The 13,154-nt window shown below is 47.3% G+C and overlaps 1 protein-coding gene across 1 annotated transcript in view; it reads left to right on the top strand.

Moving 5' to 3' along the window:
- The window catches only part of LOC311106224 (roundabout homolog 1-like), a gene marked incomplete at both ends in the record, with an annotated part of 23,536 nt that extends 23,127 nt beyond the window's left edge, over nucleotides 1-409 (top strand). Inside the window, one exon of the mRNA XM_084148527.1 lies at nucleotides 324-409. Within this exon, the coding sequence (XP_084004653.1) occupies nucleotides 324-409 (86 nt within the window). The remainder of the gene's footprint in view (nucleotides 1-323) is intronic.
- Nucleotides 410-13,154: the final 12,745 nt, after the last annotated feature.

Below are 13,154 nucleotides of genomic sequence, written 5' to 3'. Positions count from 1 at the left end.
GCACTGTAATCAACCAGAGACAGATGGCCCTGGGGTGTCATAGAGGGAACACAAAACTGCACGCCTAACATTGCAAAACATTCTCTCAGTATAAAAGCGTTGTATTTCCTCACCCCATGGAGTTATGAGTCTTTACACAACCATGACCAAAGGCATTCAGAGTTCAATAAAACTCCATCTGTCATGTTTTGATTGGAGTATAAACTCACAAATGAATGTTAGTGAACCATGTATGTCCTGCGGTCCCAGTGACAGTACTGTACTACCTATCCAACCATTCTATGCTATTCTCATTCCACCTGTGGTTTGTATGGATTTCTAAGACAGTCTGTTCCTGCTCAGGGCCCGCCTGGCCAAACATCACTTCCCCAAACCTAGAAAGCCACAGTTCCCTCCAGGGAACACCTGAGGCAGGGAAGAGTGGAAGCATTACTCCAGCCACAACTTACTTCCAGCACAGCAAACTCCCCTACCGTACTGAGGAGAGGAATCCAGACAAGAAGTAAATTGAGCTTTTACTTGAGTTTTCTCATGCACACACACACAGAGACAGATACTAACACATGCATACACACACACACACACACACACACACACACACACACACACACACACACACACACACACACACACACACAAACACACACACACACACACACACACACACACACACACACACACACACACACACACACACACACACACAGACACACACACACACACACACACACACACACACACACACAGACACACACACACACTCCAAAAGGTGTGTTTTGTGTCCAGGACAAGGTGGGTGTGATGGCTGTTATATCCCAGGGCTTTGATTACAGGCCAGGGGAGGTGCTTTGTTCTCAGACACTGGGTGAGGCAGCCCGGCCCCTCTCAGGTCCTTGTCAGCTGACAGCCATGCTGTCAGAGTAGCAGCACACAATACCAGGGGCACCACTGATCTGCCTGCTCCAAGGCTGCTTAAGGGTTTAAGGGTTACACACCTCAGCCGACAAGAAGACAGACCCCCACCCCCAGGCCTGTAACAGATCCCTTTATTAAAGACCCACTGAGGTGTGTGTGTGTGTGTGTGTGTTTGTGTGTGTGTGTGTGTGTGTGTGTGTGTGCGTGTGTGTAGGGGTGTGCTACGTACATTGGATGTGTGTGTAGGGGTTTGTGTGTGTGTGCTATGTATGTTGGGTGTGTGTGTAGGGGTGTGTGTGTTTGTGTGTGTGTGTGTGTACGTTGGGGGTGTGTGTAGGTAGGGGGGAGTTGAAGGGGGTAGCCCCACACAGCATTGCGAAAGAGCCCCAAACCTGCTGCCTTTCACTGGCTGCCTTCATTCAAATACACTCCTACACATGTATTCACTTTATGACACACTATGTAACGTATCACTAAATCTAATTAACTGTGGTCAACACTCCATGGGAATGGAGCCTCACTTTAATTATCACAGCAGCCCAATGAAGAGTGACACCTTGTTCATGAGCAAAACAATCCACATGACGTCTGCTAGGTAGGGGAATGACAGGTTCTAAGAACAGGGGAATATAGAAATAGAATGTCAGAAGGTTCTCAGTGGAACAACCCATCCCATCTGTGGCGTATAGCTTAACAGCCCGTCTGGATGGAGTAGACAGGGAGAGGCCTTCTAAACGCCACAACTAATAAATCCCCCCACAAACAAAAAAAACCCTCCACTCTCTCTCCTCCACTTAAATAAGCAGCCAGCCGGCCTGCCAGCGGAAGGACAAGGGTCCTCCAGGGACCCCTCACCTCCACCCTACTTCACGACCGGACACATTCCTCACAGTAGCGGTGCGTGGGTAAAATCACTGGGGAAGCCAAGCACCCTCTATAACCTGTTAGTTCGTATGCCTTGCGACCGTGATATATAGGCCTAAAGGCCAAGACAATAAGAAGACACAGTGACAGAGTAAATTCAACCACACCTTTGTTTTATCACAAAACTGGATAGCAACCTCTGTCCAGTGAAGTCAACAAACTGGCTTCCCTTGACACTTTTTTTTTTGGTGCGCCAGGACCATTCACAGTTGAGCTCGCTCAGTTTAGCTCAACGCTAATTGGCTAATTTTTATACTTTTTTCGCCAAGGGAGGCCAGATGCTCGCTGGCTTCCCTTGCCTTCAATGCTACGGGCGGCAACAATGTCATACCCGTTTGAACCAGACAGCATCAGATAGATGAGCTACACATAGAGAGACAGAGGGGCGCTGTTTCGCTCACTCGGATGCTTTCTCCAGTGAGATACATACAGCCTCTTGCAAATTGAAGGAAAATTATGAAACACAGAGAGACGAAAGATACATTATTGTATTTTATTTAAAAACATTTATTGGTAAAAAATTTTGGGGGAAGCCTGGCTTTCCTTGGCATCCATGAATACACTCCACTGATTACTCAGTGGTTCTGAGGAATTCCGGGGCCCCATCTCACCCTCGTCGCGGTTTAATATACATCGTAAAAACATGGGAAAGGAGAGGAAGGGAAGAGAAGGGGCACACCGTCACCATAGAGGACCAGGGGGTTTGAAGTCTCATTATGTTACTGTTTGTTTGAGGGAGGGCTTAAAAGCTAAAGCACTGGGACAATCACAAAGGCCCAAGGTCAGGTCAGGTCAGACAAACGCAGGGCAGGTAGAGGGAGGTGGACTGGAGGTCCCATAGGGCGTTGATATGAGGATCCACTTTCAGGGCCAAAGCACTCCATCAGTTTTCCCACCTCTGCGTGGAGGTGGCACTGTCCCATTCTGCTCAGGCATATTTGTTGTGCCTGGCCAGCGGGGGCCTCTGGAGTGGCCCAGTGTGAATGGAGAGGCCTTCCTTTCTCTCTGCACCTCTCTTTGTCTCTGTGTATATCCCCTCCAGGGGGCTGCTGAAGGCAGCAACAATCTGACCATTATCCTGCATCACAGGGAGATGGCCCTATCCCAACACTGTTTTTTGTCTCCCGTCATTTGGTAATGCTGATAGTGTGAAACCCTGATTCAGCACGCGTTGTGGCTGCATTCATGCTGCATTTCATTTTCCAGGCCGATAATCACCCTCAACTACTAAACAAAGGAAGGGGAACACAATGCACGACATGTCTGCCTTCCGTCCCAGCTGGCTGGTTCCCTCCATACACCAACATCGGTTTAGTTTAGCCTCAAACTGTTGAGCTGGATGCCTTTTTGTTCTGTTCCATTTTAAGGCCCATCCCATCCCAGCCCATCTCATCCCATCCCAGCCCATCACAGCCCATCCCAGCCCAGCCCAGCCCAGCCCAGCCCATCCCAGCCCAGCCCATCCCAGCCCAATCCATCCCAATCCATCCCATCCCTTCCCAGCACAACCTGGCAAAGCATAGCACCACACAGCAAATACCAACCGCAGGTGGGTAAGGGGACTACCATCGCCAGGGAGACGTTCCAACACATCCAGTGGAGGGGAAACAAGGTCAAAACCACGTAGGGTGGTGGAGGAGGAGCCTCCTCAGCTGTTATCCACATTATAAAGCCTTGAATGTCCTCCCGTCACCTCTCATCTCTTCCCTGTCCCAACCCATCTTCACTCTGGCCCAGCCTCAGCTCTAACATCATGCCACTGACACACACACTCTGATGGGCATACAGCACCGGACACCGCTCTGCTTTCGATTGGCATTCACCTATCAGGCCATCCATCGTCCCATCTGTCAGCACATTCTATTACACATGCATGGTCCTGGTTTATGTGTACAGCCATTTTAAGTGTCCATGTGGGACCAGTCATTCTGTGAGTCCTCGTCCTACCCAGGCACTTTAGAGGAAGGGACACATCCCACAAAGCACTGTTAAATCTCTCCCTACCCAGACGGTTGTTGTGTGTTATCATTCCCTCCCAAGGCCCAGCTCTGCAGAATTCAGGCTATGGACAGCACCAGTCAAATACTGGTTTACAATCCGATTTCACACATCACTGAACACAATGACAAACACAACACAGAGAGGACGTTATTGTGGAAACAGCTTATAAACAGCAGGGCTAGCAAAATGTGTGTTCTGTTTAAACAGAGTGCAACTTCATTATGGGAAAGGCCAGGTGTAGTTAAACACACCAATGATACTGGGCAGTTATACACACCTATGATCACTGGGCAGTTATACACACCTATGATCACTGGGTGTGTGTTTTTATGTGTGTGTGTGTGTGTGTGTGTGTGTGTGTGTGTGTGTGTGTGTGTGTGTGTGTGTGTGTGTGTGTGTGTGTGTGTGCGCGTGTGTGTGTGTGTGTGCGTGTGTGTGTGTGTGTGTCAGCCTGACTGAGCCTGAGAGTGACTGTGTTCTGGGACTGGGTCAGGGGAGTGGCATTATGGGCCAGGTGTCTGTGAGTGAAGCAACCCTGATGACAGGAGAGAGCAGGCTTTGTTCTCACACGGGGAGAAATGACAGGTCCCAACAAAGTTACACAGACACACAAAACACACACACACACATGCACACATAAACATGTAATGTTGTGCACGTGCAACCACAGTCAATAATCTAGCTCCGAGGTTGATGCAGAGGCTGTGTGCTTATCAGTAACTGCTGACTGAATTCAGAGACATATATGAATTGATTCAATTTCTGTGAAACTGCCAGGCACTTCTTTTTCATCTTCCCCCGGTGCAGCTAGCAGGCGGCTGAAGGCGGGGGACGGGCTCTCACACTGTTTATGAGTTAGAACTGTGATTAGGCCAACACCCTCAGACAGTGTTCAGTCATGTCAATAGTGCTGCACACATTGATGGCCGGGTGTTCTGGGCTGAGGATGAAGCTGTTTCAGCTGTATGTAACAGAAACAGCCCAGAGAGGAGCACAGTGTCATGACAACGCACAGAGGAGGAACATGTTTCTAATTACTGCTAGTTGTCTTTATGTAAACAGAATTGCAGTTTGCTGTTAATTGTCCTAATCAGACCATACTGTAGCGTTGGCTTACTGATCCCTTCAGGGACTGGTTAATTATCCTTACTGATCCCTTCAGGGACTGGTTAATTATCCTTACTGATCCCTTCAGGGACTGGTTAATTATCCTTACTGATCCCTTCAGGGACTGGTTAATTATCCTTACTGATCTCTTCAGGGACTGGTTAATTATCCTTACTGATCTCTTCAGGGACTGGTTAATCATCCTTACTGATCCCTTCAGGGACTGGTTAATCATCCTTACTGATCCCTTCAGGGACTGGTTAATTATCCTTACTGATCTCTTCAGGGACTGGTTAATCATCCTTACTGATCCCTTCAGGGACTGGTTAATTATCCTTACTGATCTCTTCAGGGACTGGTTAATTATCCTTACTGATCCCTTCAGGGACTGGTTTATCATCCTTACTGATCCCTTCAGGGACTGGTTAATCATCCTTACTGATCCCTTCAGGGACTGGTTAATTATCCTTACTGATCTCTTCAGGGACTGGTTAATCATCCTTACTGATCCCTTCAGGGACTGGTTAATTATCCTTACTGATCCCTTCAGGGACTGGTTAATCATCCTTACTGATCCATTCAGGGACTGGTTAATTATCCTTACTGATCCCTTCAGGGACTGGTTAATCATCCTTACTGATCCCTTCAGGGACTGGTTAATTATCCTTACTGATCCCTTCAGGGACTGGTTAATTATCCTTACCGATCTCTTCAGGGACTGGTTAATCATCCTTACTGATCCCTTCAGGGACTGGTTAATTATCCTTACTGATCCCTTTAGAGACTGGTTAATCATCCTTACTGATCCCTTCAGGGACTGGTTAATTATCCTTACTGATCCCTTCAGGGACTGGTTAACCATCCTTACTGATCCCTTCAGGGACTGGTTAATTATCCTTACTGATCCCTTCAGGGACTGGTTAATTATCCTTACTGATCTCTTCAGGGACTGGTTAATTATCCTTACTGATCCATTCAGGGACTAGTTATTTATCCTTACTGATCCCTTCAGGGACTGATTATTTATCCTTACTGATCCCTTCAGGGACTGGTTAATCATCCTTACTGATCCCTTCAGGGACTGGTTAATTATCCTTACTGATCCCTTCAGGGACTGGCTAATCATCCTTACTGATCCCTTCAGGGACTGGTTAATTATCCTTACTGATCCCTTCAGGGACTGGTTAATTATCCTTACTGATCTTTTCAGGGACTGGTTAATCATCCTTACTGATCCCTTCAGGGACTGGTTACTTATCCTTACTGATCCCTTTAGGGCCTGATTAATCACCCTTACTGATCCCTTCAGGGCCTGGCTAATCACCCTTACTGATCCCTTCAGAGCCTGGTTAATCATCCTTACTGATCCCTTCAGGGACTGGTTAATTATCCTTACTGATCCCTTCAGGGACTGGTTAATCATCCTTACTGATCCCTTCAGGGACTGGTTATTTATCCTTACTGATCCCTTCAGGGACTGGTTAATTATCCTTACTGATCCCTTCAGGGACTGGTTAATCATCATTACTGATCCCTTCAGGGACTGGTTAATTATCCTTACTGATCTCTTCAGGGACTGGTTAATCATCCTTACTGATCCCTTCAGGGACTGGTTACTTATCCTTACTGATCCCTTTAGGGCCTGATTAATCACCCTTACTGATCCCTTCAGGGCCTGGTTAATCATCCTTACTGATCCCTTCAGGGACTGGTTAATTATCCTTACTGATCCCTTCAGGGACTGGTTAATTATCCTTACTGATCCCTTCAGGGACTGGTTAATTATCCTTACTGATCCCTTTAGGGCCTGATTAATCACCCTTACTGATCCCTTCAGGGCCTGGCTAATCACCCTTACTGATCCCTTCAGGGCCTGGTTAATCATCCTTACTGATCCCTTCAGGGACTGGTTAATTATCCTTACTGATCCCTTCAGGGACTGGTTAATTATCCTTACTGATCCCTTTAGGGACTGGTTAATTATCCTTACTGATCCCTTCAGGGACTGGTTAATTATCCTTACTGATCTCTTTAGGGCCTGATTAATCACCCTTACTGATCCCTTCAGGGCCTGGCTAATCACCCTTACTGATCCCTTCAGGGCCTGGTTAATCATCCTTACTGATCCCTTCAGGGCCTGGCTAATCACCCTTACTGATCCCTTCAGGGCCTGGTTAATCATCCTTACTGATCCCTTCAGGGCCTGGTTAATCATCCTTACTGATCCCTTCAGGGACTGGTTAATTATCCTTACTGATCCCTTCAGGGACTGGTTAACCATCCTTACTGATCCCTTCAGGGACTGGTTAATTATCCTTACTGATCCCTTCAGGGACTGGTTAATTATCCTTACTGATCTCTTCAGGGACTGGTTAATCATCCTTACTGATCCCTTCAGGGACTGGTTAATTATCCTTACTGATCCCTTCAGGGACTGGTTATTTATCCTTACTGATCCCTTCAGGGACTGGTTAATTATCCTTACTGATCCCTTCAGGGATTGGTTAATCATCCTTACTGATCCCTTCAGGGACTGGTTAATTATCCTTACTGATCCCTTCAGGGACTGGTTAATCATCCTTACTGATCCCTTCAGGGACTGGTTAATTATCCTTACTGATCCCTTCAGGGACTGGTTAATTATCCTTACTGATCTCTTCAGGGACTGGTTAATCATCCTTACTGATCCCTTCAGGGACTGGTTACTTATCCTTACTGATCCCTTTAGGGCCTGATTAATCACCCTTACTGATCCCTTCAGGGCTAATCACCCTTACTGATCCCTTCAGGGCCTGGTTAATCATCCTTACTGATCCCTTCAGGGACTGGTTAATTATCCTTACTGATCCCTTCAGGGACTGGTTAATTATCCTTACTGATCCCTTCAGGGACTGGTTAATTATCCTTACTGATCCCTTTAGGGCCTGATTAATCACCCTTACTGATCCCTTCAGGGCCTGGCTAATCACCCTTACTGATCCCTTTAGGGCCTGGTTAATCATCCTTACTGATCCCTTCAGGGACTGGTTAATTATCCTTACTGATCCCTTCAGGGACTGGTTAATTATCCTTACTGATCCCTTCAGGGACTGGTTAATTATCCTTACTGATCCCTTCAGGGACTGGTTAATTATCCTTACTGATCTCTTTAGGGCCTGATTAATCACCCTTACTGATCCCTTCAGGGCCTGGCTAATCACCCTTACTGATCCCTTCAGGGCCTGGTTAATCATCCTTACTGATCCCTTCAGGGCCTGGCTAATCACCCTTACTGATCCCTTCAGGGCCTGGTTAATCATCCTTACTGATCCCTTCAGGGCCTGGTTAATCATCCTTACTGATCCCTTCAGGGCCTGCTGGCCATCCCTATAAGGTGACTGAAGTTCCATCCACCCTACACACTAAGCCAGTCAGAGTGATCAAACACACGACTATCTACAGGCAAAGTGCAGACAGGTATATGGTGGAGACAGTGGGCCCATCAAGGTCAGCTATCCACTGCTCTACTCAGCAGCAGCAGGGGGGTGATTGATACTGCTGCTCCCTGCACTGCACTCTGAATCAAAACAGACTAATTGGCGGCTGGCCTTGAACACTATATAAATCAGATAGAGAAGGAAAGTTTCCACTCCCTCAGCACTGCGGAGATCAACTCTTTTTCATAAACTTTTTCATTTCATCATAGTAGTGAGTGTTTGTTCTACTGGCTGATCTTACTCAGCAGGATCCTAACCAATGTTGTGCTGCTTGACTAATGAATCAAGACTAATTATGAGTCTCGCTTCATTAAATGTTAGAATAACCGCAGTTTGCTGATTTGGAGTTATAAATCACTATTGGTGAAACAACATGGGACAAATCAATCAATGTAAGGTTTACACTAACATTAATATGGTATAAAATACTTTGATGAACATAACAGCACAATCTCACACACAAACACACCCACACACACACACACACACAGAACCAGTTCCACTCACAGTGATTCGTTCATCTCTGTCATCGATGTTGGCACCGTCCTTCTTCCAGGATATGCTAGGTTCAGGATGCCCGCGAGGGGGCATACACTCTAGGACTGCAGGCTCGCCCGCTGCCACCATCACATCGGCAGGGTTCTGTCTGAAGTCATCGCGTAGTACTGCAGAAATAGAGGGGAGAGAAAGGGTTAACGTGAGGTCAGCACCGGCAGAGATCAGCTTTGACACGAAGGGTTTAATAACACCAAAACCAGTCACTCCAGTTAGACAGGAAAGTAGATTTGACATGCCTCGCTCAGATGCATTGTGTCATCTACAGACCACAACACTGATCTACAGCAACAACATAATGACAAGAGGAAACTACCACAGTGTTACCATAACCTATAATTGGGGACTGTCACCGATCCGTCACAACGTGGACCTGGCCGCAGTGATCACTTCTATCAGAGGAGACTATACAGGACCAGGGATTGTCATACCACGAACGGCTGGACCACTGGCCACAGATTGTCTTCCCCTACCCACAAGGCCTTGTTGACAATGAGCTGTACACCAAGGGTGATAAACATGTGTGCATCCACACATAAGAATTGCTTTGACCTACCATCTCCCCATTTACCACATCACACTCTCTCTCTGTGTCAGCCTAATGAGTGTGTGTGACACACACCGTCATGGGGTATAAGACACGCCTCCAGACACACACCTCGTCCCCAACCAGACACACACCTCGTCCCCAACCAGACACACACCTCGTCCCCAACCAGACACACACCTCGTCCCCAACCAGACACACACCTCGTCCCCAACCAGACACACACCTCGTCCCCAACCAGACACACACCTCGTCCCCAACCAGACACACACCTCGTCCCCTCCTTATCATCACCTTTCATCACGTCACTTTCACTTCCTCTTTATCGCCCAACCATGACACTGGCTGATGGAGCATATATTTGCATTCCAACCCATCTACAGGTATGTCCACTTTAAACACTGCTGTTGCACAGGGTTCTCATCTGTATTGATTTTCTGGGAAGCGCTGTAATGTACAAGTACAACACTCCTCTCGCTGGCATCAAACCCACTCTTATAGACACTCAGAGATGCATTTTCCCAGCTAAAAGGGCCATTAGTGTGGGGGGTATAGGAGCTTGTGCATCCCGGTCTAATGTCTAATGGATAAGAACAACAGGGCTGACTTAATGTGACAGAGGGAAATGCAGTTTTAATGGGAACAAATGATCCGTGAGCTGTCTCATTCAGCCTGACTGCATCATATAAACACCACGGACATTAGAGACAGTGTTCTTTATCTAGACTATAGGAATAGAACACAAACCACATCCTATACTCTACAAAGTGTACTACCTTTGCCTAGATTTCTCATAAAAAGTAGTGCACTAAGCACTCTATAAAATGTATGCCCCAGTAACTCTGTCCAGTAACAATTGGGATAGTATCTATGTCACAGCAGCGTTGTAAAGCTGAGAGGCGGGATGGGGGTGTGGCCTGCTATCAGAGGGTCAGAGCCTAGCTAAAGCCTCTCTGCCTCCCCAGCAGTAGTGTTGAAGATAAACTGGAGAGATTTACGAGAGGAAAGAATGTAATGAAAAACCAACAACCTCCCATCTTCAGACGGCGTGCCAGTTCAGGAGTATCAGTCTGTACACACACTTAAAAAACATGTTCTCATAAACTGCAGGCTGAAATTCTAGTCAGCCTAAAGTATGCAAGGTCAGCACAATGTGTGCCTGTGTATGATGGTACTGGGTATGAGTTTATGAGTGTTTGTATGTGAGCCATGCATGTGTGTGTACGTGTCTATACTCATGTGAAGGTGTATGTGTGTGTGTGTGTGAGAGAGAGAGTTTCTGAATCTGTGTGACTGTGTGTTTGTCTGTGTGTGTGTGTGTGTGTGTGTGTGTGTGTGTGTGTGTGTGTGTGTGTGCACACATGTGAATGTGTGTGTGGAATACGACCAGAATCTTCTCCTCTCCCACCATCTCATTGTCTCACGCCCCTGAACCTGCTCCTAGTCACCATGGTGTACCTCCCTCCAACCTACTCCCCCTGAACCTGCTTTTAGTCACCTCCTCACCCTCCCTCCGCCCCACACAGATCAAAGACAGGCTCACGCCAGGAAACATCAACCTCCTGACAGCCAACAAATTCCTGCCTAAACCCTTTAAGCACTTAATTGGCCATCGCTGCACCGAGCTGAGATACCCCTCTCTCTGCCTACTTCTTGTAACTTCACAGCATGAGGGAGGGGGTTTCTGTATGGCAGAGGGGAGGGGAACCCAATCCCCCTGTAGGAATTGGTTTTCAGAGGGAGATATATGGGAGGTAATGGTTTCTTCAGGCTTCTCTAGATAAATCAGGGGACCCAACACCTTCTCATGTACAGCCGCAGAACACTGTATGACCCCCATCACAACACAGGTCTCCACATGTGGTATACCTGACTCTAAAGCAATGATATTTGTATATTTCTTATGTCTTATTGATAGTCAGAAGCGTTGTTGATAACAATATAGAGTCTCCATGGAAATGCAGGTGTGCAAAAGGAATGTAAAGTATTGTTTTCACAAAACACATATTTATTTATAGCTGGGCAAAATACTCCTACTCCTCCACATAGCCTAGCAACAGTCCAGCTGAGTTGTGAATGTGCTCATGAGCGCAGGTCAAAACAGACAGGATCGTCCCGCTGACAGGAGGACGCAAACATCAACATCAGCTTCATTAGAACACTGGCTCCATCTGTACAGGAACACTGGCTCCATCTGTACAGGAACACTGGCTCCATCTGTACAGGCAAGGCCAGCCGGATCGACATATCCTGATTTAGAGATGTTGTGTGAGTCAAAGCCTTGATAAGTGCCTCAAGGTCCTCCCACTGAAAGATAGCTATTCACACTCCAAACATTAGCAAGGCTACATAAAGAGAGACACACTCCTCAGCTAGAGAACACTAGAGGACAGGAGACTAGAGAACACTAGAGGAGAGGAGACTAGAGAACACTAGAGGAGAGGAGACTAGAGAACACTAGAGGAGAGGAGACTAGAGAACACTAGAGGAGAGGAGACTAGAGAACACTAGAGGATAGGAGACTAGAGAACACTAGAGGAGAGGAGACTAGAGAACACTAGAGGAGAGGAGACTAGAGAACACTAGAGGAGAGGAGACTAGAGAGACTTATAACTGGATTCTCCCTGGGGATGGAGAGAGATGGAGGGAGAGAGAGAAGGGGAGAGAAGGAGAGAGAGAGGAAGGCCAAGTGAGAGCTGGCATCCTTTAGTATTTACAGCAACACAACCCAGTGACCTCCACTCCTCCTCTACATCCCTCACTCCCCCGCCTGGCTCGCAGTCCTCTCTCCTTCCCCCCCGACAACTTTCCTCAACAAACACTACTGCACATCACACAGTGCAGCGGACAACCCTGGCCACCTGCATGGGGAGAAACATAATCGTACAAGAGAGAGTTGGAGAGGGGGAAATAAATAGAGAAAGAGCGAGAAAAGGATGAGGGACTGGAGCAAGCTTCTAACTCTTTCGCCAGAACCCCAGTCAGATCCGGAGCCCTGCCAAGAGAGGCTGCCTCTGGTTTCCTTTTCTCTCTGTGAGATCCTCTGTCCCTGTCCTGATTGGAACGGGGGGAGGGAGGGAGGGCTCTGCTGTGTGCTGGCCTGACGTTTTTGGAATAATGAGCCTCCACTGCCATTCTGTTTCTGCCCCTCCCTCCTTCCCTCCCTCCCTCCCTCCCTCCCTCCCTCCTGTGAGCCTACAGCTGTCCCCTACCAGATATTGTTTCCTGGGCCATTAACAGGGAGGCCAAGCACAGTGTGTGTGTGTGTGTGTGTGTGTGTGTGTGTGTGTGTGTGTGTGTGTGTGTGTGTGTGTGTGTGTGTGTGTACCCTGCATGTCTTAATATGTGGGTATGGGCTAGAGTCACACATGTCCCAGCATGAAGACTCCTCTTTGTCCTTTCTGGCTTTACTCAATGTGCTGCTGATGTGATGATGGGAGCCAACAGCAGACTGTCAGTCAGACAGTGTATTTCTAAAGGCATTGGAAGGTATTCTCTATGGCTATAAAATATCTGTAAAACGTAAACATGGAACCCCTACTACTATCTTTTTAGAAAACAATATTGTCCGCAATAAAATATAAGTATTACAGAAATTGTGTGTGCTAATCAATTTGCTATCTTTCCCT

This window comes from Coregonus lavaretus (assembly GCF_964263955.1).
Source record: "Coregonus lavaretus genome assembly, chromosome: 30".
Taxonomy (NCBI): domain Eukaryota; kingdom Metazoa; phylum Chordata; class Actinopteri; order Salmoniformes; family Salmonidae; genus Coregonus; species Coregonus lavaretus.
Note: the sequence above shows the minus strand (reverse complement) of the source record. Positions and strands in the feature narration are given on the sequence as shown.